Raw genomic sequence first — 27949 nt, forward strand, 5'->3', positions numbered from 1 at the left:
TACCACTTAATGTATTTTACATCTTAGTCTGGTGTAGAAGTAAAAAATACTTTTTTTTGGGGGGGGGGGTCTGTACTTTACTATTTATATTGACTTTTACTTCACTAAATTCCTAAAGAAAATGATATACTTTTTACTCCATACATTTTCCGACACCCAAAAGTACTTAGTTTTGAATGCTTTGCAGGACAGGAAAATGGTCTAATTCACATCTAAAAAGAGAACATCCCTACTGCCTCTGATCTGGTGGAAATTGTGTCAGTGTGCTCCTGGCTATCCGTAAATAAAATAGTTCTGTCTGGTAGGCTTAATATAAGGAATTTGATATGATTCATACTTTCACTTTTGATCAAGTATATTTAAAATCAAATACTTTTAGACTTACTCAGATTTTACTGGGTGACTTTTCCCTTTTACTTGATTCTTTATTGAGGTATCTTTACTTCAAGTATGACAATTTGGTACTTTTTCCAACACTGCTCAACAAGATTGTTAGTGAGAATCTCAATGGAAATAAGACAAGCACAACTTCTCAAAAGCTTGATGTAGTCAGGAATTTAATCAAAAACAATACTTTTATATAGATATATATAGGCTTTAGGCTCAGAATCTACTCCAAGGCCCCTTCACTCAAATACATCCATTCAAGTTACGCCACTGTTTTCCCATCTCTGCACCACAATTGCTAGGTATGACCTGAGATATGTTTGCATACAAACCTTACAGATTGAAATCTGTATCTCACTGGAATAGACTAATGGCCTATATTTACAAACAAAAAAAATTAATGCAGACTGAACTGGCACAGGAACTGCATTTCCCCCAAAACCTCCATCTCGCATACAAACAACCAATAATTGACTTTATATATTAAAGTAATGATAATGCAAGTAAATGAGACATAAGCAGTAACTTGATGAGAAAAAACAAGGTATACAATTGTAATTAAGAGTGTGGAATGTTTAATCTCATCTTTACAGAAGAATTATGTGGATTATTTGGGTTATTTTTCCCATGTTTTGTCAGTGAGTTGTCACTGGATTTGGCCTTGTATCAATAATCTAGCTAGGAAATTCTCTCCATACCTGAGGGGAATGGAAAAACAATGGAATCCAATCACTAATGGTGGAGTGAGCCATTAATTTAATAGCCACGGCACCAATTTTAAGTCATGGCAACCAGATGTTTATTCCAACCCATGTGGCTAAATTACCATTTGATGCTGTGAAATTCTGTCAACTCTTCCCTAATGAGAAATTGTGACAAGGAATGTATGTGCATAAAAACAGACATTGGCAATAAAAAATAAAAAAGCTAAATATACACTAATAAAAATTGGGTTTACTCAATAGTGAAACCAACTGTCTAATGATGCAAATGTGGTCCGGAGGGCCTAATGTGTCCTGAACCCCAGCAATTCCTTTTACAACCATTGGCCAATTTACATAGAAATCAGTTCATTGTTAATGTACATCAATTCTGCGGACTTAAAAGTCAGACTGACTCATATGTAGACAAATGTACAATGCAGACTGGAGCACAGATCCTGATACTGACAGATGAGAGAGAGAGAACGGTAGTCCTGTAGGTTTGTGTGGAATAAGGGGTTAAAGGGTTGTTGGAAAGGCAGCTATGGAGTCTGTAAGAGGTGCTATCCAGTGGGGGGTGTTAAGTGAGGACTTGTCTGATCTCGGTGTGGACGTAGCACAGGAAGTCCATGTAGGAGGCTCCACCGTGGAGCCCCTTGTCCTCCACCAGGTGCTGGCGGAACAGCATCTCAGACCGGTCTTTCTGCTTCACGATCAGAAGCTATACACAGGAACATTTGTTTGTTTTTGTTTCTCCCTGGCACTTAATTGCTAAATGATGTAAATAGTGAGAAGACACTCCTGGTTTTCATTCTAGCTGATGAGCATCTTGGTAGGTGTTCATCAGCTAGAATGGAAGCAGCAGACCTGGTAGTCCTCGAGGACCTGGGGTGCGCACTGCTGCACAAACTGCTTTCAGGTTTTTTAAAAGCTTGCTCAAACTCACCCAGTCTACTATTAATATTATTCTATATCAACAGCAACATATTTCACTACTCCTTTCATTTTTTGGCAGTTGCTTTCAAGCAAAACAGTGTAAGCTTGGGCAGCCTGTTGAATATGTGATTTTATTGTTCCCAGTGCTTAAAAAGTAAGATTTATGACCATGTGATAAATGGCTACGTTTGTTTGCCAATTCAACAAACAGATACCGTTCTTTAATTATATTTAAGTAGTTTAGACATCCAGTGGAAAGTATGCATAGTAACAGTAACCAATACATCGAATACTGTACCTTCATGGCGCTGGGCCTCTGGTCAAGCAATGAGTCAATGATGGAACGCAGCTTCTTAGACTGTGGGTTATCCAGAACTGGCAGGGAGCTCTGGAAAACACATGAATATTGGTGATATGTTCTTTCTATGCAGTCTTGAATGAACTTTTCAAATATCTGAACTAATGGTATCCAACTAAGGTGTTTCAAACACCCCATCCTCTGTAGAGCTGGGGGGTAAGGGAGTTCTGGTTCTCACCAGGTCAGCGGGCACGTGGGCGAAGGAGGGCACATTGAAGACTCTCTGGACCAACTCTGGGGGGCAGGCCTGGCCCAGCCACAGGAAGAGGGAGCGCCCATTCTCCAGCAGGAACATGCCAGCATCTGTCAGGCGCTCCTCAGAACAGCGCACTGGAGCTGGCACCAGATCACTGGCAACATCCATATTGTGCTGGAGGAATCAATTAGTGAATATAACTTCATCAAAGATATGGAGGGGGCTGCACATGACTGTCATGTTAGACCACAATCTGTAACAAGAACCATTGTATAAGCTGGACCCCAACAATAGAGTATTGACATGTACCCCATTATGACAGTATTGAGATGGACCCCAATGAAAGCATTTTGAGATGAGTCCTAAACAAATTATTGAGCTGTACACCGTTTCAATGAGACTGCTACTATTTTTTGCCATATCAAGGTAGGTTGACAAGTTAAATTCATCTTGCACTTTCATTCTGGTGCGCAGTGCTCCAGAGTTTGCAGCATATTATGAGGAACATTCCAACCCTAATTATGCACATATTAAAGTACTTCTTTAAAACAATTGCTGTGACCCACAAATGAATTTAATTTTGTTTTACATTTAAGTCATTTAGCAGACGCTCTGGATAAGAGCGTCTGCTAAATGACTTAAATGTAAATGTAAAACAAAATTAAATCACAAGTGTCTGGCACTTTCCCAGCAAACATGGCAATTGATGTGAAGGAGAACAAATAACTGCCATTGTATGAGCCATTTTGTCACAATTATGAAGCATGTAATTATTCTACCGAGGGCAACTATTTACCCTCATACTCTTCTCTGAAGTCTCATGCACACACACTATTCAGTCAGCGTCTCTTATGAGCCACCTCAAAATGGCAGGTTTTGCTGGGTAATTGTTAGTGTGCTGGCATGCAATATACAACCTCATACAAATGCCATCATTTTTGTGGAATGAGTTGCCGTATCAAATAAGAGGATGTCACACCTTACGGATGCCAATACCAAAGAACTAGTAAATGTGTCAACTCCGTTGTAGGGAGATGCAGCGAAATGCTGCCCTCTGCTGTTCATCAGGAACAGGGGTCATCTTTACCTTAAAATAATTCTTTGATTAGTCTGGGATCCACACTTGAATATCTTTCAGTTTCTTTATTGTATCCCTTGACCAGAGTGATATTCAGTATATATCCCAGAGTATATTTTGACATCAATTAAGTGAAAACCATGTAGCCAGAACTCTGCACTAACAATATGATGACATGACAGGAAGTGGGATAGTGATAGAACACTAAAGATTGGAGGTCTATTTACCTAAATGAGGAAGGAAACAGGTATCATGATCATAAAAAAATGTAATTGCAGTTGGTAAAAAGGACCTCAGAGAGGGAGTGAGATTGATGGGAGATGGGTAGAGCCAGAGGTGTGTGTGTGCGGTTTCTTCAGTGGGATAAGGCAGGAGAACGTTGTCTCACCAGTGGGACAAGGCGTGGGTAGAGCAGCAGCTGGGTATCCTCCACCCCCATGGCCGTGGTGATGAGTCTCTGGTGAGCCCTGTCGTCTGTAGAGAGCTCAGCGCTGCCCACCAATGGACCAGTCTTCATCAGGCTGTTTAAGTAGACTGGGAACACCTTCATGGCATCAGGCAGAATCAGCTACACACAGATACACAAGGGGAGAGAGGAGCAAGTGAGAACCCCTAATACACGACTCCCTGACACTACAGTAACAATGTTTGCGATACTTGAAATGACAAAAGCAAACCTAAAACTGCAGTACGATTCAAATGTGCAGGAATCCATCGGTCTTTCATCAGTTTACATTTGTACCCTGCACCTGTAAGTTATTGGATGTTTGTACACTTCTTTGAAACTAGATACTTGAAATGTCACCAGCCTAGGAGTTAAATCACACCACTGCATTTGTAAAAAGCGACCATAACACAGACAAGTAAAAATTTAAAAAAGGAAAGCTGTCCACAGGAAAGCTGTCCACAGTGTTCTGTGCCACGGACCTGGCTGGCAGCGGAGGGACTGGCACAGTTTTTCCTGTAGCAGGCTAGCATGTGGGCCGTCTGGTTGACCAGAATCTCCCTCACCGTCTTCAGGGGCTGGTTCAGCATGGCACGGTATGCTGGGAGAGAGGGATGAAGGGAGAGGTAGAGGGCATTTGTAGGTCAGTAACTGTGTTCCCACACTAAAGCTGTCTAAAGTGCTCTCATGTCATACAACAAGTTTGCTTGTCACTAATACTTTATGGGAGGCATATGGTTCTGGTTTTAAAAGACTCACTTCACCTCTTAGTTATCTTATAAGGTGATTTAGATATACTGGGGATCAGGAAGCTAAAGTGATGCATGAGGTGTATTTAACTAAAGTAGAATCATGACACCATCGACCAGCAATGTTGAAGCCACAAGTCACGAGTCGACTTAAGCAGATTTCCCAGATAAAGGTCTACATATTGGGTATCATTATGCTGAATAATGCATAATAAAACACACCAGCCAAGTATGTTACATCCAATGATCAGACTACTTAAAGAGATTCTCCAGTACTTTTGTATACTTTTTAGCCAGTAGATCTGAAAGTAGCGCTCACGAGCCAAGTGGTCCCTGAAAATTGTGTACTACGTCATTGCTCTCTCTCTCTCCTGCTCTGCTGTGTGCATCGTGTGCCTCTTGCTAGCTGTCACTCAAATGGCAAGGGGCTGAAGCTCATTGGTAGAACTGAAAATGCTAGGGGGCTGGCCCATGTGGGGGAAAATGTAGGGAAAATGGCACAGCTTCCAGAAAAACAGTCGCTTTCAAACACATTTCGTCACTAATTGAGGTAAGAGTAATTCTTCTCATAGATTCCACATGTATGAACTACAGACACATCCAGCCCAAAGGTTTATAAAAATACTTAGTCGCCAAAGTTCCAGAGCATGTCTAACTCTTTATTTGAACTGATATATTATTTATTATTACCTTACTGAACACAAGCCTAAATACAGTAATACTCTGCTGTGTGTAGTCACCTGACTTGGCGAAGAAGTTGATGAGGGCGTCCGTCTCACAGCTCTTGTATAGCTCAGACAGCTGGGCGCTGCAGTTCAGACTGAGGTTGTGGATCCGCAGACGACGCTGGCCGCTGACGGTCGTGTACAGCAAGGCACACTGGGAAGCGGAACACACACAGAAGCCGTTAGAGGGTCAAAAGCCTGTCATGATTTCAATCTTACATGTCAGAGTAGGATGTTTAAGGCTTTGTGGAACCTTTGGCTGAAAATACACATTGTGAATGGAATTGGTTATTAAATATGATGCATATTTGTATTTGTTGCAGTCAAATATCCACTTTGCAGTGAGCTTAAATATCTGATTAGTGGTAACCATTCAAAACAGCAGCTTGAGATGACTTCAGCAAAACAATATAGCGTTAGTTTTTTTGAGTCGTGTATGTGTGAGAGACACCTGCATGAGTGCGCCCGTCTCCTCGCTAAGTTTGTCATCGTGTTTGAACTCCACAGTCACAGCCTTGTCACAGTCCACGGCAGCCATCTCTACGTCTGTGGTGTTGTTCATGTGGATAGCACCGAAGAAGTTTGTAGCCCTGAAGCCTGGCAGGAGAGACAAGGGAAAACTATGGGTTAGTGTCTTGAAGTGCAATACAGTCTAGCAGTATTAAAACCAATTTTACCTAAATACCTTTCAATCAATGCAGAATTTAAGCATTGGAATTATGTGGCGATGTAAAACTGTTGGAAACATATGCAATTTAAAATGTTCTTAAATTCTACAATCTAAACTGTACCTCTTTTTAAGTACATACAAGTGCAATACACTAAAAACAGTTGACTGAATTACCTGTGCTGGTACGGACTCTCATGATGGCGTCAAACCCGATGGCCTTCTCCACATCCTTCCTCAGGTCACTCAAGAAATGCTCTCCATCCATCTCCACCTGAAATACACAGGTAGTGACAACCACAAGGTAACAGAGTTTCCCCCAATTATACTCCATGGAATATTGGTCCAGTGCCAAGATCTGAATGAGATATGGGCTCTAATGCATTTCATGTAATTTCATGTGTTCAATAAGATAAGGATTCATGGACTCAAAATGGCAGTTTGGACAAAATAAGATGTTCTGTGTCATAAAAGGAGCGCTCTGGGAAACTAGACGGCAGGTAGCTTAGCGGTTAGAGTGTTGGGCCAATAACAGATAGGCGGCTGGTTCGAAACCCTGAGCTGAATAGGTGAAAAATCTGTTTATGTGCTCTTGGACAAGGCACTTAAACCTAAATTGCACCTGTAAGTCATGCTGGTTAAGAGTGTCTGCTAAATGACTCAAATGTAAAAACAAACTGTATTGTGCAGTTGTTTGCATTACTGTTTGTGTATACCTGGAAGTTGCTGTACTTGAAAATGGAGCCTCCTGTGTGTGTGGGGACGTCTCCCATGGTGGCGAGGTCCACATACTGGCTGGGGAAGAGGAAGAGATCCACGCTGCAACCCTGAGACACACAGTCCTTGGAGAGCTGCTCGTACACACCCTTCTGGGGCTGGAACAGAGTCTAGGACACCGCAGGGGAACCAAACAACACACACACTTTAGAAAGGAAGCTATTCACACACTCAAAACATTTTAATAGCCAATGATAATATGGTCCACTTTGTTTTAAATGTAAAAGACTGGCTATTTTTCTTCACCTTCTCTTTCTCTGTGTTGATCAGCTTCTTGTCGTCCCTGTTCTTTAGTTTCCCAGGGGCCTCGGCGGTGGGGATGGATGAGTGGAAGATGAACAGCTTGCCACTGCATTCTGCTGTCTGGAGAAAACAAAAATAAATATCACATTACAGAGAGGTAACAGGAGAGAGTGAATACAGGAAAAAGGTGTACATGCAAGTATTTCCTTGTGTGACCGTTTCAATGAAGGGAACAACATTGATTTGACCTAGACGGGTCTCATTATGTTCACGTTCAGTGAGGGGATTCTAGGGTTTAAGTTTAGGTCAACAGATTGCTAAAGCAACAGAGTCAATGGTCTTCGTGACCCAAATTAGTTGCGACTCACCATCATACCCACATTTTCCCACCTGGACAAAAGGAACACCTGTGAGAATGCTGTTCATTGACTACAGATCAGCACCACAGTGTCCACAAAGCTCATCACTAACCTAAGGACCCTGGGACTAAACACCTCCCTCTGCAACTGGATCCTTGACTTCCTGACGGGCCGCCCCCAGGTAGTAAGGGGAGGCAACAACATCTGCCACACTGATCCTCAATACGGGGGCCCATCAGGGGTACGTGCTTATTCCCTTCCTGTACTCCCTGTTCACCCACAACTGCGTGGCCAAGCACGACTCCAACACCATCATTAAGGCCTGATCCCCGACAACGATGAGACAGCCTATAGGGAGGAGGTCAGAGACCTGGCAGTCTGGTGCCAGGACAACAACCTCTCCCTCAATGTGAGTAAGGCCAAGGAGCTGATTGTGGACTACAGGAAAAGGAGGGCTGAACACACACTCATTCACATTGACAGTGCTGTAGTGGAGCGGGTCGAGAGTTTCAAGTTCCTTGATGTGCACATCACCAACAAACTATCATGGTCCAAACACACCAAGACAGTTCACGACAACACTCTTTCCCCCTCGGGAGACTGAAAAGATTTGGCATGGGTGCCCAGATCCTCAAAACGTTATACAGCTGCACCATCGAGAACATCCTGACCGGTTGCATCACCGCCTGGTATTGGCCAAGGTTCCTGCCACCCAGGACCTATATACTAGGTGATGTCAGAGGAAGGCCCAAATTTTTTTTTGTCAAAGACTCCAGTCACCCAAGTCATAAATTGTTCTCTCTGCTACCGCACGGCAAGCAGTTCCGGAGCACCAAGTCTAGTTCCAAATGGCTCCTTAACAGCTTCTACCCCCAAGCCATAATACTGCAGAACTATTAATCAAATGGCCACCCAGACTATTTACATTGACACCCCCCCTTTGTTTTTACACTGGTGCTACTCGCTGTTAATTCTACCTTTATTTAACTAGGCAAGAACAAATTATTTTTTACAATTGGCCAACGCTGGGCCAATTGTGCGCCGACCTATGGGACTCCCAATCACAGCCGGTTGTGATACAGCCTGGAATCGAACCAGGGTCTGTAGTGACGCCTCTAGCACAGAGATGCAGTGCCTTAGACTTTACCCCTACCTACATGTACAAATTACCTCGACTAACCTTGTAATTGTATTACTTTTTTTAAATTTAGTTTATTTAGTAAATATTTTAACTCTTTCTTGAAATGCATTGTTGGTTAAGGGCCAAATCAAATTAGATTTTCTGCAAGGCTGTCTGTTCGCATCTGAAATTATTTGACCTCTACCACACATTAATTCAAACTGAAGGCAAGCCGTTGGGAAAATTCAGTTGGAGCCGATTAAATAAACAGTTCTATTAGGAAGCAAAACGGAAAGTTGCCGAGTCATTAGGTTGATGGAGAAACTGTTTAATGCACAATGCCAACTGAGAACGCACGGTATAACGGACTATGTTGACAACAAAAAAATCTATTTTGGGGGGGGGGGGGGGGGGTTGGCGGTAAAGGGGCTGTGACTGCAAAAAGTTTAGATGGCCTCTATAGCTGACAGACTTATTTGTTTGGATTACTCTAATTCCTCTAGCTTTGAGTTTAAGATAAGCATCAAATATATGATGTCACAATGTACTTTATCAACTTATTATGTGGGTATGTTGTCTTTTAATCTGTCGTCTTTTCATTTCAATGTGCCAGTGTTTTTCCATCTGTCCCTATGTAAATAAACAATTGTAATGAATTCAGAGAGGTTATTGGGTACTTGAGTCCATCACCGCCTGGACAAAGTAACAGCTGCCCTGCTATCCAGCTCCCATTCCCTCGTGTGTGACAGAGTTGACATCTAGCCTCTCACCTTGAGTGCCTCTACCCCAGCCTGGATGACGGGGGCAAAGACCGTCTCGCTCTCGTTGGTGTCTGCAAACATATCAGGGATCTGGTCCAGGAGACTGGAGGAGTGAGAGAGAGGAACAGTGTCACAATCATTCACCTCTGGTACATTGTGTTCAAAACTTGGTAGATACACAATTTGCTTTGTGTTACAATAGCTTTGCTTCATTGCCTCCTATCCTTTATGACTGCTAATCTGAAAGGAGGTGATGGGTGTAAGTACTACGGTCAGTGTCCATCCAGTTATTTTAACTGTCTGTGGCTTATCAAGGAAGAGGGATGAGGAAACAAAGTTATTTTAGATTACTGCGACAGCCAGTGGCTACATCCAACGGTATTGTCCTTACAATTCCACAGATCATTGGAAGAGTATCATGCACATAGACAGATTAGAAGAGTGAATTTCTCAGCTCATACAGTAGACACAACCCCTTTGGAAGAATTGTGTTGATACTACAAAGTCATATTTGGATCTAAACCAAGGACTCAACTCACATTTGTTTAATTATATTGTACAAGTTGAGAAAAATGAGTCAGTTCTTCAGAAAAACAAACTGGTTGATCTGGGAGTAAGAGATTTATCCAAAAGTCATAGACATACCAAAATATCAAGTTGTTATTAATCATTTTGATGCTGTGTCATACAACTGCATAGATAAGACCATTTTCCATATAAATCCACATGGGTCTTTTTAATATAAAATACTTCCAGGGACCACCTCTCTAGAAGCAACTGTTTTTCAACGTTATCTTGACATTTGTGATGAAAACCACTGAAACTATGGATAAAAATGAGGCCTTGGACACCTGATGGGCAAGATAATCAAATGCTGTCATTCAACAATTGTTTTTACCACATGAAAAATGTTGCTCAGAATTGAGCTTTGACAGAAATAGATGCACATCAACGGGCTTTGAGAAGGAGCTGGAGATAAAGAAAATGTATACGTTTATCAAAAAGAAAGAGACCACTACAAACCCACAAAGTAAGATTGCTTCAGACAGAATGTTTATCCTTTGGTCTGCATCAGATTGCACACTGTAATCTATACCCCAAAGTGTGACAGAGTTCATCCTGCCCCCCCCACCCCCTAATTGGGCTATATAAGCAAAATATTGTCAATGCCTCCTTCAAAAAGGTTCAGATTCCTAACATTACCAATGACCTGCCTATTGCTATTCATAAACAATAATTAACATATCTAAATATTTGAAAATATGCAATCAAGCAACACTACTCAAATCAATTCTCATGTCAGAGGTGTGTCCCTTACTTGTTGATGACGGCGCGAGACTCCTGGAAGTTGACGAGGAAGCCGTCGAGCAGTGGGACAAACATCTCGGCCGTGTCGGACACCACCATCATCTGAGGCTGGGCCAGGGCACTCTTCACGTTGTAGAAGTGTAGGATCTTGTTGTAAGTGACGAAGCCCACCTTCACCGCCGAGCTCTCGGCACCATCCTCTCTGTGCGGGAGGAAGAGGGGGCAAAGTTGGGGATGAGCGTTAGTGTTATTGGATGGATGGAGAAACAGAGAGAGACAGAGAGAGACAGAGAGAGACAGAGAGAGACAGAGAGAGACAGAGAGAGCGAGAGCGAAGCAGTAGCCTGGCATGAGTCATTAATGATAGTCATGTCATTGATAATATTTGCCTAAAACATATACAAATTTGGGACCAGGCTAGATGAAGAGAAAACCTTTCAGAATAGTTTTTTTATTTGAACTAAACATGCTTGTCATTAGAGGGAACTATGTTACAGCATAGATTAAGTAATCACTAAATTGTTCTAGTCGCTTATGCACTCTGACATAAAATGGCCAATAAGCGGCAGATCAGTCCCCTATTCTGAAGTTTTATTCTAAACATGATATGACAAGATCAGATAACAAATCAATGTGGATACACACACTGTTTGCAAGCAGTGTTAGCTAACGGACCTGGTAATAGAAACAATACAATATTCCCAAAAGTATAAACTCTGCCCATCTGGCACTCCAGGGAGGCTCAAGCAAATGCTCAACGAATTTGAAAGACTTCAAATAGTATTTTAACGCAGTCATGTTAGCTTCAGCCAAATATGCATACAGTACTACAGGATATGGGACAGCCAGATCAAAAGTTGACCTATGTAATTGCTCCTTTCATTATGATCCATGTTTTGGTTATTGATGCTTGTTAAATTATAATGTATTATAATGTTAAATTATAAACTAGGTGGTTCGAGCCCTGAATGCTGATTGGCTGACAGTATACCACAGGTATGACAAAACATTTATTTTTACAGCTCTAATTACATTGGTAACCAGTTTATAATAGCAATAAGGCACCTCGGGGGTTTGTGGTATATGGCCAATATACCACGGCTAAGGGCTGTGTCCAGGCACTCACGTTGCGTCGTGAATAAGAATAGTCCTTGGTATATCCTTGGTATATAGAATAGCCGTGGTATATTGGCCATATACCACACCCCCCCGGGCCTTATTGCTTAATTAGAGCGCTAATGGTTTTCCTTCAACCTCTCCGATATCACTAAGTCAAAAGGCACAATCTCATGCCCTGTTTTTCAGACCTTTGTATATTTATTTGCTCTAGCAAAACAACTTCGTGACATATTTTTTATTTAATTTAACTAGGAGTGTTTTAGAGAGAAGTTTTAGAGTTAGCAACTGAAGCGCTAAAAACATTCCTGGGTGCAGAAACACATTTTTAAGGCAAAGAAAAAACACATTGGAGGAGTGGGTCTCATTCCAGGGATGGGCACCTCTTCCAGCATCCACCACTCAGCCAATAAAACAAAAAAAAAGGGCCATCACCCAGTCATGCCTGACGAACTTACACAAACATCCACAGAAAGAGGGTTAGGATTGTTTTTCTTCAGGGCAAAGTGCTGATAGGTGAAGGAAAAAAGGGTCCTCATATGCTTTCAATTAAGATGACTGCCATCTCTGATGTCATGTGATTTAATGTCCACACACAATTTCTCTCTCTTACAAACAACCCTCTCCAACTCGTGCCTCAACAGAAGTTCAATAACATGAATAAGAAACTGTCAGTGAAATATTACTTTGTTTTCCGCCCTTTACAGATCTCGCTTTCGTTTTCATGGACTGGGGAGAATTCCACCCAGTTGAGATACATTCTATTTTATATACACCTCTGTGTTGATGTAGCTGCAGTAGCACAAAGAGAACCTGAGCGACAAATTAGAGCTCTTGGAATTTGCCTGTTGGACTAGTAAGTCTGTTGAACTGGGGCCTGTATCTAAAACCCTTATCATCAAAACAAGATGGACTATCCAAATAAAGTGTGACCAAACAGTGTGTAAAAGCATTCCCCATCTGACAAGGGGAAACTGGGGTTTGTCTCCCTTTCTTTCTGAACACAGCAGTATAGAACTTTAACCCAGTATAAATGAGGTGCTCGTTCTAACTAAATCTGCCATACGTAAATGATGAGACCCATAGAACAGACTTATGTCAACATCATTCACAAGAACTGACATGAGAAGCAGTCAGGCAATGCAGCTTTTTATTGCTTGTTTTCATACTGAGTAACAGTGATGAAATATTAAATGAAGGAGAAAATACCACAGGATTTAGTCTACACCTGCGTGTGCTTTCTTGGAGCCCCTTTTCCACCGTAGCAAGCTAGAAGCAAAAATGTGGCTATTTCGGCAGCGTTGCAGATCCTTATAAAAGTGTTCTGTTTCCAACATGTTTTCCATTAGTTTCAATACAGGAGAGAGCAAAGTCTCACAATGCACAACAGGGAAGAAAAGTAATTTAAAAACAGGGGGCTTATTTGGAGAGCACTACCTAACCGTTTCGGGGGTGACGTAAGGGTTTCGGACAAATATCTCCATAAGTCTGCAGGCTAGGAGCGAGAGCCAGTTTCCAAATAAGTTATTTTAGGAAAGTCAAGGTGAAGTATGTCATCCGTTTCTCGATGGTAAATCAAAACCTTGTGTCTTGCTGGCGACCCACATAAAACAGCCAAAATCAGACCCATCTGTGCCGCGGACTTCTTGTGTCTTGGACATGATTCAGGGTTAGAGTCTGCACTGCGCCATAACATTTTCTCCCCTCCCCCTCATTCTTTCCCTTCCCATCAACCCACCCCCACAACCTTTAGGAAATCATTTTCAACTGATGAGATACTTGAATACTTGGCTTAATGCTTTTTTCTTTGCCTTGTAGATGTGGGACAACCATATTTGGCAAGGTATCGCGGATTTCCAGTAGTATTCTGTTTCACCCTGAGGCGATGGAAGCATAATGAAGCTCAGGCGAACATATGGCCCCCCCTGAAGAGGTGTTGACAGAAAAGTGGGAGGTAGTGTAGGCTATAATGTATCTGGAGGTCTGCAACCCACCCCAAATATCAAACCACCAAGCTACACATTATGGGTGATGGGGGTGTCGAAAACCAACACTTCTATAAATCTAATGTGGTTTCTCTCTGACGTGAGACTTCAGTTATCCTATGCTTATCCCTTGGAGAGCAGAACATTGTAAAAAGGATTCTGACATTGGACACGGCTTACGTCATTTCACAGTAACCTCCAAGGCTATGTAGTGGGTCTCACTCCAAGTTGGCAGATCCCATATAAAAAGATCTTGGAGATAGGCTGTAGGCTGAGTGATATTGGGCCAGTTTCCAGAGTGCTCAAATGCAGGCGATTCAAGGCTCCATTCCTTGATTACGAGGTCAGTGTTTGATAGCGTGTGTGTGTATTGTGTGTGTGTACCTGGGCAGGTTGTCTAGCAGGGTCTTCAGCTCCTCACATACCAGTCTGACCAGTCCGCTCTTGATGTTGGCATAGGACACGTCGATCATGAAGATGTACGCCGGAGGACTAGCTGGCTTGTTGTTCTGAAAGAGAGAAAGAGGACATTTTGAATTACAACTTCAATTCAACTACTGTTACTTCACCTTATTTCCTTAATTTGCAGTTTAAAATGTCTTTGTCTAAAACAACCCTGAAAACAAACTATTGTTCACTTATGAAATCAACAATTGACCCTGCCTCCAAGGTCAAACACATAATAACGTGAACACACCAGAGACGTCAAATCTGTACCCCAACTTTAGGTGAAACGTGTAGGCTACTATTGGATCCCAATTTTCTCTCTTCCTCACATGTTCTGCCCTGTGTATCCCTCCACCACACCCATTACTTTCTCTGCGTTTTAAGCTTACAGCTTGCTTGGATCTTGGAGCCGTTAAGACTATTTGTGACATCCGACTGCCCTCCATTTGTTAGGAATGTGGATGAAGGACACAGCACGGGCCGTTGTTTTGTTTCCGCGGTAACAGTCTGACTCGGCTCACCTCGGATGCTTGCGCTGAAAGCTGGCCGGGACTACATTTCCAAACATTAATAAACAGACTGAAGTAACAAGATGGCTTCAGTAGGAAAACGTGGCGTTGCTAGCCGCCACTTACCTCTACCCAGAATGTACAAGAAAAGACCACCCCACAGAGCGTAACAAAATGGAGACCTTTTGGCTTTAATGAGGTGGTGTTGATAGAACAGAACATGCTTTTGCCTGTACTCTGTGCTCCTAATCACTTTCACTTCATACAAGTCTTTAAGAGATAGACTCTTGCCAAGCATTAGTTTGGCCAGTTTTATCCGTTCTGTTCCATGGGCCATCACAGCTTTCCTCTATGTCAATTCAAATTGTAGGCTATTGAACTGCTAGGAATATTGATTGAAACACATTTTACTTTTCATCCATACAAAAGTAATTCAAAGTAGTTATTTTACCAACTGCCAATTTCTCTCTATTTGTATAAAATGAAACAATATCATATATAAGGTTCACTATGAAGGTTCATTTATGAAGATAAACCACAATGGCAGAGCATTGCTTACCTTGCAGTAATCCAGGGTGGCTTCGAACTCATAGGACCCCAGCGACAGCTCTGGCCTCTCATATAAATCCACCCTTCTGCCCATGTGGTCCAGGTGTTGGAAAAAAAAGGCTGGCACTATGAGAGAACAAAATAACGTGTTTTACCAGTGGTGACAAAAACATACCCCAAACATAATATTGCCTCTGCTTAGCAACTATGCCTTAAATGGCTTTCTCAGGCATAGTGTCCCCTACCCGAGTGCATTAGTTTCTATGTAAGAGGGTTCAAAACTACCCTAAAGCCCTGGTCGGACCTAAAGTCAGAAATATGAAGAATAACCCCAACTACTATCATTTAAATCTTGGATAATGTAAGTTACTCAAATTAAAAGACAACTTTTTTTTAGCTTTGAGCTCCAAAAGATTAGTCAGATCCATAGCTGATCTTTAGCCACGGGGCATTATGACCCAATAAGGTCTCCCATCCTCTCGTTATGGGTGGACCTACCTTCGTTGACGCAGTTGCAGAAGCCGCACTGGTAGCGGCGGCCGCCATCGATGAACTGCATGTAGGGACACATGTAGGCTTTGCAGCGGTTACAGCGGATCGGGCCAGTCTCACCATGGTTCACGACGTAGAGAGGAGTCTGGGCCACACATTAGAACAGATGAGATAGTCACATAAGACAGCAGTCACACGTTTTTTTTTTAGAGTCAACTGTTGCCCATAGTCAACAGTCCGTGCTATCCAGGATCCTTGGGACGTCCCTACCCCATTGAAGTTAAAATGTAAAATGGTTACGGTAAGGGTTAAGGTTCGGAAAGGGTTATGGTTAAGGTAAGGGTAGGGACGTCCCAAGGATTCGGATAGCACTGACCCATAGTCAACTGTACATAGACGATGCTTTATTTAGTAGTTTGGGTGAAATTGACAGGCTTCAGGTTAATGATGATGATTACCATGTATTATCCTAACCAGTTTATAAACTCAGCAAAAAAAGAAACGTCCTCTCACTGTCAACTGCATTTATTTTCAGCAAACTTAACATGTGTAAAAATTTGTACGAACATAACAAGATTCAACAATTGAGACATAAACTGAACAAGTTACACAGACATGTGACTAACAGAAATGGAATAATGTGTCCCTGAACAATGGGGGGGGGGGGGGCAAAATCAGAAGTAACAGTCAGTATCTGGTGTGGCCACCAGCTGCATTAAGTACTGCAGTGCATCTCCTCATGGACTGCAACAGATTTGCCAGTTCTTGCTGTGAGATGTTACCCCACTCTTCCACCAAGGCACCTGCAAGTTCCCGGGTATTTCTGGGGGGAATGGCCCTAGCCCTCACCCTCTGATCCAACAGGTCCCAGATGTGCTCAATGGGATTGAGATCCGGGCTCTTCGCTGGCCATGGCAGAACACTGACATTCCTGTCTTGCAAGAAATCACACACAGAACGAGCAGTATGGCTGGTGGCATTGTCATGCTGGAGGGTCATGTAAGGATGAACCTGCAGGAAGGAGGATTTCTTCCCTGTAACGCATAGCATTGAGATTGCCTGCAATGACAAAAAGCTCAGACCGATGATGCTGTGACACACCGCCCCAGACCATAACGGACCTTTCACCTCCAAATCGATCCCGCTCCAGAGTGCAGGCCTCGGTGTAATGCTCATTCCTTCGACGATAAACGCGAATCCGACCATCACCCCTGGTGAGACAAAACTGCGACTCGTCAGTGAAGAGCACTTTTTTCCAGTCCTGTCTGGTCCAGCGACGGTGGGTTTGTGCCCATAGGTGACGTTGTTGCCGGTGATGTCTGGTGAGGACCTGCCTTACAACAGGCCTACAAGCCCTCAGTCCAGCCTCTCTCAGCCTATTGTGGACAGTCTGAGCACTGATGGAGGGATTGTGCGTTCCTGGTGTAACTCGGCAGTTGTTGTTACCATCCTGTACCTGTCCCGCAGGTGTGATGTTCGGATGTACCGATCCTGTGAAGGTGTTGTTACACGTGGTCTGCCACTGCGAGGACAATTAGCTGTCCGTCCTGTCTCCCTGTAGCGCTGTCTTAGGTGTCTCACAGTACAGACATTGCAATTTATTGCCCTGGCCACATCTGCAGTCCTCATGCCTCCTTGCAGCATGCCTAAGGCACGTTCACGCAGATGAGCAGGGACCCTGGGCATCTTTCTTGTGGTGTTTTTCAGAGGTAGTAGAAAGGCCTCTTTAGTGTCCTAAGTTTTCATAACTTGCCTACCGTCTGTAAGCTGTTCGTGTCTTAATGACCGTTCCACGGGTGCATGTTCATTAATTGTTTATGGTTCATTGAACAAGCATGGGAAACAGTGTTTAAACCCTTTACAATGGAGATCTGTGAAGTTATTTGGATTTTTACGAATTATCTTTGAAAGATAGGGTCCTGAAAAAGGGATTTTTCTTTTTTTGCTGAGTTTATTACAAGGCAGCACCAACTATACACTAACAGAAGCATAGTTGTTGCAGTCATTGACTGGATAATATATCAGTAAATACAACCAGGATGCAAGGCTGCAATAAAAACATTTACTTGGATCAAATCCTTAACCTAACCTTAGAGTGATTTAAAACACGGTGCCCATGTGCTCTCTGTCAGTGTGTCACAACTGAGGCTGATTAGACGAAAGGCTACACGTGCACCCGATACAATTGCAATCAGTCGATATAAAATCGACAACTATCATCAGAAATCAAGCGACATGAATCAGACAGTGGGGCGCCGCCTGATACACTAGTGGGTCAGAAGGTTCAAATCAACGTTTCATATCGTGGTGTAGATGTACTGTAGATCAACCTTTTCTCAAGAGACGTTCTTCCCTACTATGGGTCATATTAGCGGGCTATCCCGGGGTAAAAACACTTAAATTCATTACGTACCTTTGATGAAGGGAAAGGACATCAGAAGATCTTCTAGTTTCAGTTACAACACAATAAAAATTATCATTACCGCCTACTCGGAAATTATGATATGAAACGTTGATTTGAACCTTCTGACCAACTAGTGGGTCAGGCGGCGCCCATCTGTCTGATTCATATCGTGTGATTTCTGATGATCGTTCTCGATTATATCGACCGATTGGTTCTGTTTGGGGCAGCAGGTAGCCTACTGGTTAGAGCGTTGGACTAGTAACCGAAAGGTTGCAAGATCGAATCCCCGAGCTGACAAGGTAAAAATCTGTCGTTCTGCCCCTGAACAAGGCAGTTAACCCACTGTTCCTAGGCAGTCATTGAAAATAAGAATTTGTTCTTAACTGACTTGCCTAGTTAAATACAGGTTAAAAAACTAAATGTGTGCCAGTCCTCCTGGGTAGTTGGGCTGTAGTGGCTCCCTTGGCCAAAGGTGGAGTCATTTCCCAGGCTTCAGTTTATGCCTCACCAATTGGTTCTGCCACACTATCTATATACAATCATCCTAACATCCTACTTTAAATTCAAATATTGCCTTTAAAACTGAGCTATTGTGGAATTTAAAAACAAGTCCTAACACAGTGCAACAGTCTAGAAGAGTGAAGTTGTTGCCGTTTGACACAAGTGTGAGTTCTATCAAGATCTTTGCCCTTGTAGACCCACACTCCGCCATAAAGCATTTAGTCTAAACATTGTGGGTGATTTCATCTATACCTTCAAAACAGTTATTATCGTGCAACTCAACACGTGCCGTCACGATACACAAAGCAGATTCTCTCCCCAGAAACTGATCAATCTCATGCCCCATGTATGTAAATAGCTGCATTACATTTACATTACATTTGTCTATAGCGGAACGCATTTCCTAAGCCTATAGCTTATCTGGCCCACACTCAAACAAACCCATGGAAACATATGGCATAAATTACATGCACAAAGTCCGTACACTCACAAACATTCATTAGTGAAAACAAACTGTGCGCACATGCTATATTCACATGTGCATGGCCAAATAGCCAAATCTCGTTCAACTGCTTCAAACTATTTACATTAAGCATCACTGAAATGATCTACTATCCAAAATATTGTAGCCTAACAAACAAAACAGTGTCTCAGGGATATAAATCTAACCTAAAAACACATTGAATTGTCCCAATAAGACCCCCTTGATTTCTGCTCTTTCTTGAAGGGAGGCTTTTACTCTAGTACTTGTTTATATACTAGTGTGTGTATGTTTTCATATGGCCTCCAAGACCATTAAACTCCACATGCAGACAGACGTGAATGCAGCCAAGTAGTTCATCCAAAGGGAACGTGAAGCTGAATTATAAAAATGTTTAGAAAAAGTCCTAGTGCGATACAAGGGTTTAAAGTTAAGACTCACTGCTTGTGCAGTGAGGTCATTCATTGCAAACAAAACAATAATGCTAACATGGTGATAATGTGTTAGCTTTTGTTTGATATGGAATCTATGCAGGGCGTAAGCTTCCTACTATGGGAATCATGCCAGTGCTGTCTGGACATTGAGCGCTAACCGGAGAAGGCAATGCACTTGACTGCTTTGCTGAACCCCTTCCATATTCTGGGGTCCACGCAGATCTTGACATTAGCTAATTAGCTCTTTCTATGAGACAGAGCGAAAGCTACAGTAGCATTGCCTAAAAAGGCCCTTTGGCACCGAAGACAAAGTGAGGGGAAGAATATCTAAGGCAGGATTCCTGAGACCACACAAGATACACATGAAGGTTGTCCACGGGACACTTTTAAAAGTTTACAGCACTTGGACGTACAGTATATTTTTAAGGAAATAATACATCTACGTGTCATTGAGGAAAACTAAAAGTGCTAGTGTCTCCCTTCCCTAATAGGATGTCTACAGTATGTACCTGTGGTTTTGATAGTATCTGGGTTTAAACATCTTGGTTTCAGAATTCACAAGTGGTTTAGTGGTCTGACTTTATATAACAATGTGGATAATCTCTGCAAACATACACAGGATAAGGCCTACCTCATTCTTTGGCACCGTGGCGAAAGGTTTGATGATGGCACCCAAAGGAACTTGGCACTGCTTGGCCAGGTCAGCCGTGCAGGGGAAAGAGTAGGTGGTGCAACGCATGAACCTTGGACTGGCATTTCCTAAAGAGGATTAAGAAACAGAAACAAAGTTGAATTAAATAATAATAAATAAATACAAATGTAAATGGTTCAATTAAGTTGTACTCATTGGTTTGATTCAAGAAAATATACAGTTTAAACATGTTAGCATTTTGTGTTTACGCATAAAGCCTTCCACTTGTCCTAATATCGTTCAGTTCTTCCCTTTAAAGATTCATCAGGCTGTAAATAACTTACACTTTCATTTTCTACAAAGAAATGCAATATTCAGTGTTCTTATTCATACATTTAAGTACAATATCAAACGTTAACACTTAATTCATAACAATCAGTATTTCCCTTGCCATTTTCAGGTAACGTTGCACTCAAAGAGAACCTTAACATTAATATATTTTAATTTTTTCCAGTGTGGTTAAACAATTTTTCTGAGACGGAAATGTTTAAGTTTGACAAATCTGAAGTGGTGCAACTTAAAATGAGATCAAAGGGTAAAGTAAATACAAAGTAAAAAAAAAAAATGGAATCTCATCTAAAGGTTTATGTTATATTCCTGGCTTCTGGAGGTATTCGTTTGAGTTAGACCAGGGGTCTACTCAATAGGAACCAAATAGAAACAAAGAGGCCGAAACGGGGAGGGACTTACCTAAGAAACTCTAGTTTTCATTGCAAAACTTTTCCCTTGAGAAAACATTTTGCTACGGTGTGCACTAATGAAAAGACCCCAATCATGTTACTTATGTTGCCATTAGAATATCTTTCAGAAGTGTATGTTTGATCTAAGGCTATTATCGGATTTGTTCAAAGCCATCCGTGTGAAGTTCTACTAATCCATTCCTTGAGGAACCCCACAACTGCACATTTTTGTTCCATCCCAACACAAACAAACCTGAGTCAACTAGTCAAGTAATCACAAAGCCCTTGATTAGTTGAGTCAGGTGTTCTAGTGATGGACAAAAAGCTATGTTAAGTATGTTGGAAGTAAGGTTAGTTCTGTTCAATGACACATATAAGTTTGTGTTTACAGTACAGTGGTATTCCTGTGCCTTACCTTGGTCCTGTACAGTAAAGTCAGTAGTGACCAGCGGGGGAACCTGACCCCTGAGGTTTGTGGTGTACACCTGTCCCCCTCGTTTGGCTTGGTCGTCCTCAGTGACTTGTGTCTAAACCAGAGAGGTGCATTATCAGTGAAAGAGTGTATACTGTGCGGAGCCATTTCCTTAAACAGTCAGGCTGTGGGTGAAAGCTTTCAATCAGTTCCACTCGGTCAGTTTTTGCTAGATGTGTGTGGTAAAGGAGACGTATTGGTACCGTACAAATTCACATTCTGCTGTTGCTTTGTCGTTTGCCTGAGAACATTCCAACCACAATCAGTCAAGCATTTTGTGGTTTTAACTACGAGACACAGGGTTGACTTCATCATTTGTCGGCCATACATTTCATCCAAATAAGACACATACAATAGGTCATTTGGGGAGGTGGGAGTAACAAAAACGGGATGCTCACATGTGTATCCTGGGCCCATACTGGGTGTGCAGCAGCCAAATCTTCTAAAGAGATGTCTTTATAGGTAATACTGGCTTGGAGGTAGCTGGGAAACATGCAAAATGGCATGCAAAGACATGAAGTCACACGAGGATTAAATATGTACTCACTGTACTAGGGATGGAGTCAGGGTCCAGCTTTTTCTGAGGTGGCCCGGACATATGGGCTGCCCCACCTTGGAAGGGTTCCGCCATCCCGGGTCCTGCCATCTGCCCCCCAAACTGACCTGACATACAGACCATGCCACAGTGTAAGGCTCTGGTGACCTACACCTGGTGCAATCCTAGTGACAAGCACACACTAAGTGGTACAGTACTCCAAAAGCAATTTGTACACACTACTCACCACCTTCAATAAGATAAGTTTGACTACCACAGTGAGTTACCATATCATAGGACACAGATTATTCTTGAAAACCATGTTTTATTCCAGGAATAGGCTTCATCTGGCTCCAGGAAACTGGCCATACAAATCCATAAAGCTTTGCAGTGATCATCACTGAGCCACAGGTAACTGCGCTTTCTGTACCTTGTGGTTGCTGAGGGTATCCTGGTTGTCCGGCTGCTCCAGGTCCAGGCTGCTGGAAGCCTCCAGTGCCTGGAGGGGGTGGGCCTGGGAAGGGCCTACCCATGCCTCCCATGGGTGGGTGCCCTCCCACAGATGGGTGCCCTCCCATAGATGGGTGCCCTCCCATAGATGGGTGCCCTCCCATAGATGGGCCAGCTAGGGGCGACTGTGGGGGAGCCATCTGGGGTGAATGGGGGCCCAGGGTTGATTGTCCCATGGTTGGGGGAGGGGCGGTCTGGAATGGCTGCTGGGCTGGGGGAGAGGTGGGGGGTGCCTGAGGGCTCTGCATGGGCCCTGGACCTGCAGGATAGGCAGGGTGAACAACTTTCAACACACTACATGAACGAAGCCTAACAATAACCTTTTTATTATTTCACCTTTATTTAACCAGGTAAGCCAGTTGAGAACAGGTTCTCATTAACTGCGAACTGGCTAAGATAAAGCAAAGTAGTGTGACAAAAACAGTTACAAACAAACCTACAGTCAATAACACAATAGAACAAAATATATGTACAGTGTGTGCAAATGTAGAAGAGTAGGGAGGTAAGGCAGTAAATAAATAGGCCATAGAGACGAAACAATTACAATTTAGCATTAACACTGGAGTGATAGATGTGCAGATGATGTGCAAGTAGAGATACTGGGGTGCAAAAGAGCAAGAAGAAAATAATAATATGGGGATGAGGTAGTTGGGTGTGCTATTTACAGTTTGGCTGTGTACAGGTACAGTGATCGGTAAGCTGCTCTGACAGTTGATGCTTAAAGTTATTGAGGGAGATATAAGTCTACAGCTTCAGTGATTTTTGCAAGTCGTTCCAGTCATTGTCAGCAGAAAACTGGAAGGAAAGGCGGCCAAAGCAAGTGTTGGCTTTGGGGATGACCAGTAAAATATACCTGCTGGAGCGGGTGCTACGGGTGGGTGTTGCTATGGTGACCAGAGAGCTGAGATAAGGCGGGGCTTTACCTAGCAAAGACTTAGAGGACCTGGAGCCAGTGGGTTTGGCGACTAATATGTAACGAGGGCCAGCCAACGAGAGCATACAGGTAGCAGTGGTGGGTAGTATATGGGGTTTGGTGACAAAACAGATGGCACTGTGATAGACTGCATCCAGTTTGCTGCGTAGAGTGTTGGAGGCTATTTTGTAAATGACATCGCCAAAGTCAAGGATCGGTAGGATAGTCAGTTTTACGAGGGTATGTTAGGCAGCATGAGCGAAAGAGGCTTTGTTGCGAAATAGGAAGCCGATTCTTGATTTAATTTTGGATTGGAGATGCTTAATGTGAGTCTGCAAGGAGAGTTTACAGTCTAACCAGACACCTAGGTATCTGTAGTTGTCCACATATTCTAAGTCAGAACCTTCCAGAGTAGTGATGCTAGTCGGACGGGCGGGTGCGGGCAGCAATCAGTTGAAGAGCATGCATTTAGTTTTACTAGCATTTAAAAGCAGTTGGAGGCCACGGAAGGAGTGTTGTTTGGCATTGAAGCTCGTTTGGAAGTTTGTTAACACAGTGTCCAAAGAAGGGCCAGAAGTATACAGAATGGTGTGGTCTGCGTAGAGGTGGATCAGAGAATCACCAGCAGCAAGAGCGACAGAGAAAAGAGTCGGCCCGAGAATTGAATTCTGTGGCACCCCCATAGAGACTGCCAGAAGTCCGGACAACAGGCCCTCCGATTTGACACACTGAACTCTATCTGAGAAGTAGTTGATGAACCAGGCTACTCAGTCATTTGAGAAACCAAGGCTATTGAGTCTGCCAATATAAAAAGTGGTGATTGACAAAGTTGAAGGCCTTGGCCAGGTCGATGAAGACGGCTGCACAGTACTGATGGCGGTTATGATATCGTTTAGAACCTTGAGCGTGGCTGAGATGCATCCATGACCAGCTTGGAAACCAGATTGCATAGTGGAGAAGGTACGGTGGGATTCGAAATGGTCAGTGATCTGTTTGTTAACTTGGCTTTCGAAGACTTTAGAATGATAGATGATAGATAGATATAGATCTGTAGCAGTTTGGGTCTAGAGTGTCTCCCCCTTTGAAGAGGGGGATGATCGCGGCAGCTTTCCAATCTTTAGGAATCTCAGACGATACGAAAGAGAGGTTGAACAAGCTAGTAATAGGGGTTGCAACAATTTCAGCTGATAATTTTAGAAAGAGAGGGTCCAGATTGTCTAGCCCAGCTGATTTGTAGCGATCCAGATTTTGCAGCTCTTTCAGAACATCAGCTGTCTGGGCTTGGGCAAGTTGCTAACATAGCTGCATGCTAGTTTACCGAAGTTGACAAAGCCATAAATATATAGACTACCACTAGTAAGAAAAGCTTCTGTTCTACTGTTTGGACAACACAGCTGTTTGCTTTTTTAACTTGTTTGTGAGTTGCGTTGCATCTTGTTTACTTTCTAAAGTGGATGCCACCCCCCTAACCATTCCCAATACAACAATCTTGAGTTCTACAAACAGTGACGAATTACCATATCCAAGGTTCATGGAACCCATCTGATTGGTGAGCTGCTGTGCTGGGGCCTGGGGGGCCATGCTGTGGTAGGGGGAATTAGGGGGTTGTCCATACGGAGAGGCGGCAGCAGCAGCAGGGTACCTGGAGGACAGTAAACAAAGAGCTAAATATTGTCTGTTCCAACAGACAAAAAACAACTATTCAGTCCATTTACCTATTAGTGGACTTGAAGAAAATGGAAGAAGAAAATGGAAGAAGGAATGCACTAAGAGTATTGGGATGAAGCCATGGTTGCCTTTCAATTCTTGACCCTTTTACCCAGTGTGCACTTGCTCCCTCCCATTCATTGGTTGAAAGCAATGACATGGTGTTAACATGGGCTAGAGGGTGTTTCTATCACAGGTATTACACCAGTCCATTCCATTTACATTTAATACAATTCCATTAGGTGGATAGATCAAGTGCATACTTCAGGAAGAAGGGTAGAATTTGACCATTAGAACGTTATTGTGGTAAATGGACTCTGCTCGGTGGAGTAAGCTCTGTTACCTTTGAGGGTAAGCGCCATTCTGCTGACCGTTTGAGCCATACTGGCTGGAGACCTCTGGTGGAGGCATGCAGGAGGGGGATGACACAGGCTTCATCAAACCTGGAAGGTAAAGAATCCTCTTATGGTCACACAATATATACACAAAGTATAACAAAGTATGCACCTGAGAAAAATGTCTCATCTAAATGCTGTGCCAATAGCATTGCTGTCCACAAAGCATCCTCTTGCAGTCACACATTACATACACAGTACAGTATACACGGGCAAACCTTCTAAATGATGAGGCGATAGCATGGCCGTGCACAGAAATACATATCCCTAGGCTTAAATGTTGTCATCTCAATTGGAAGCTGCATTGCTTGAATCATGAACAAACAATTGCTCCTGGACTAATAAAGAATTGCACACATCCCAAATGACAAGATCAGACCGGTTGGATGAAAAGCTAAACAGAAGATTTTACAGGAGGAATGAGAGACCAAAGGAACGTGGCTTTACCTGTTGGTGGGGCTGGGAATGACTGAGGTTGTCCCCCATAGTGTCCATAGAGGGGCTGGGCAGGCGAACTCCCAAACCCAGCTGGGTAGCCCCCCATCCCAGGCTGGGCCTGGGAGTATGGAGGCGTGGCAACATAACCCTGCTGACTCATCCTAAATGCTGTTAAGGTCTTCTCATTCCAAAATAGCAGAGATCCAAGAACCTGCAGAGATGGAAGCAAGGAATTTTGTTTTCTGAGGAGGCAGTTCATTTAAGGCAATCTAGACTTGAAGGGCCAAGAAAATATTGCTTGAATTTAATAGTGAGATTTCAAAAGCTCTAATTCACAGAATTTCACCAACCACAGCATTTAGAGACAACTGACACTGCACATGGGAACATTTTCCTAGACCGCACACTTGACAGGTTCGTGGTCTTCAGTACTTTTTCCCCCACACCTAACATCAGTATTTTCCTCCAGTACAAAGTAAATATGTGGTATTCTCCACTAGGCAACACCAACAAGCAATATTTGACCTCAAGACGAGAAGACCCAAGCGCATTGGACCGTTGGAGATAAGGTCCCATCGTCATTGTCTAATCTACGAGTGACTATACTTATGTCAGTTTCCTGCAACAATGCTCCTAAAATAACATGTCTTGTTTTCTCAAGATGAATATATGTGATAACTTCTGACAATGGTTGGTTCATGATGACATATTGGAGCAGAAATTGTAGGCTATAGATATCTTTAGCTGTTCAAATTATTCACGTGCAGTGTTGGTGAAATCATTCTTGAGCAATAGGCCTTTCAATAAGGCCAACGGTTATAAATAAATACATAGACCTAAATAAATTTGTCACCTTCTGCAAAATAGTATGCTATATGGCAAAGACAAATTATTGTTCTCCCTTGTAAGTTATTCTTTATCCTTTAATCTCACGGTAAAGTTGACATTTTCTCCATTTTAGAACCAACTAAGCTTGACTTGATGAACTTCCACACTATAGCCTACACAGTTGTCAAATCTTGCTCAATTAAGGCCACATAAACAGGTGTCTCGCATTGACAACTCCGTTCTCGACTCTTAGGCTATCAAATGCAAAAGTGATTAAAATAAAAAATGTAAAAAGTCCATAAATTAAGACAGAAATATCAAGAGACAGTCATAGCAACAAAAAAAATGTAAGACGAGTCCTTCAGCCACTACCCAGAATTGCCACGTCAAAGACCGTTATTTTCGACACAAATCTTAGCATCGCCAACCTAGGAAACGTTAGTCTACCATTTAGTTACAACCAGACTGCCGCCGATATTTATCAACTGCAAGAAAATATATCTGTTGTTTGCAGGATCCGAATCAATATCAATCTATCCAGCGCCCAACATGCGTTTCGGATAGGCGCAGTGTACGTTATTTACAAATAGATACATTGTTGTTCATACACGGAAATGTCTACATGTGAAACTAAGTTTGCGTCACGGAGAAAGCATTCGGGTATAAACATGCATTTCAATAGACCAATATATGATAAAATACCCTCTTACAAAACCCATTAGGCTTTTCTGTACAATTATTTACCTGTATTCTGGGGAGTATCTGCCGAGTCTTCTACTCTGAATTCCTGATAGTGAAAACGGAATGCCACGTCAAACTCCAACACAGCACCGGTCCCTATGCCATGTTTTCACTAGTTACCCCAGCCACAAAGTCAAAATCGCCGATATCGTAAAAATCCATGAAAGCAAATATCTGCTTTTTGGTATTAATTTAAGGTTAGAGTTCGGCATAAGACTAGCAGTGTGGTTAAGGTTAGGGTTAGGTTAATAATCACATTTTAAGAAAATACATTTTAGAAATAGGCGGGGTTTATGACTTTGTGGCTGTGT

The 27949-nt window shown here is 42.7% G+C and overlaps 1 protein-coding gene across 1 annotated transcript; it reads right to left on the bottom strand.

The window, feature by feature from the left end:
* Positions 1-535: 535 nt before the first annotated feature.
* On the bottom strand, positions 536-27845 carry LOC120049657 (protein transport protein Sec24D-like). Its single transcript, XM_038995993.1, has 23 exons — positions 27642-27845; positions 26079-26280; positions 25580-25679; positions 25047-25171; positions 22537-22875; positions 22119-22234; positions 21515-21626; positions 20360-20487; positions 15915-16053; positions 15427-15542; positions 14296-14420; positions 10821-11012; positions 9512-9605; positions 7266-7382; positions 6959-7129; positions 6420-6516; positions 6027-6172; positions 5591-5729; positions 4584-4702; positions 4045-4224; positions 2561-2752; positions 2323-2412; positions 536-1809 (listed from the first exon to the last, which is right to left on the bottom strand). The coding sequence occupies exons 2-23, from the start codon at positions 26227-26229 to the stop codon at positions 1669-1671; spliced, it is 3129 nt and encodes a 1042-aa protein (XP_038851921.1). The 5' UTR covers positions 26230-26280; positions 27642-27845; the 3' UTR covers positions 536-1668.
* Positions 27846-27949: the final 104 nt, after the last annotated feature.

The sequence above is a fragment of the Salvelinus namaycush genome, chromosome 6, assembly GCF_016432855.1.
Source record: "Salvelinus namaycush isolate Seneca chromosome 6, SaNama_1.0, whole genome shotgun sequence".
NCBI classification, from domain to species: domain Eukaryota; kingdom Metazoa; phylum Chordata; class Actinopteri; order Salmoniformes; family Salmonidae; genus Salvelinus; species Salvelinus namaycush.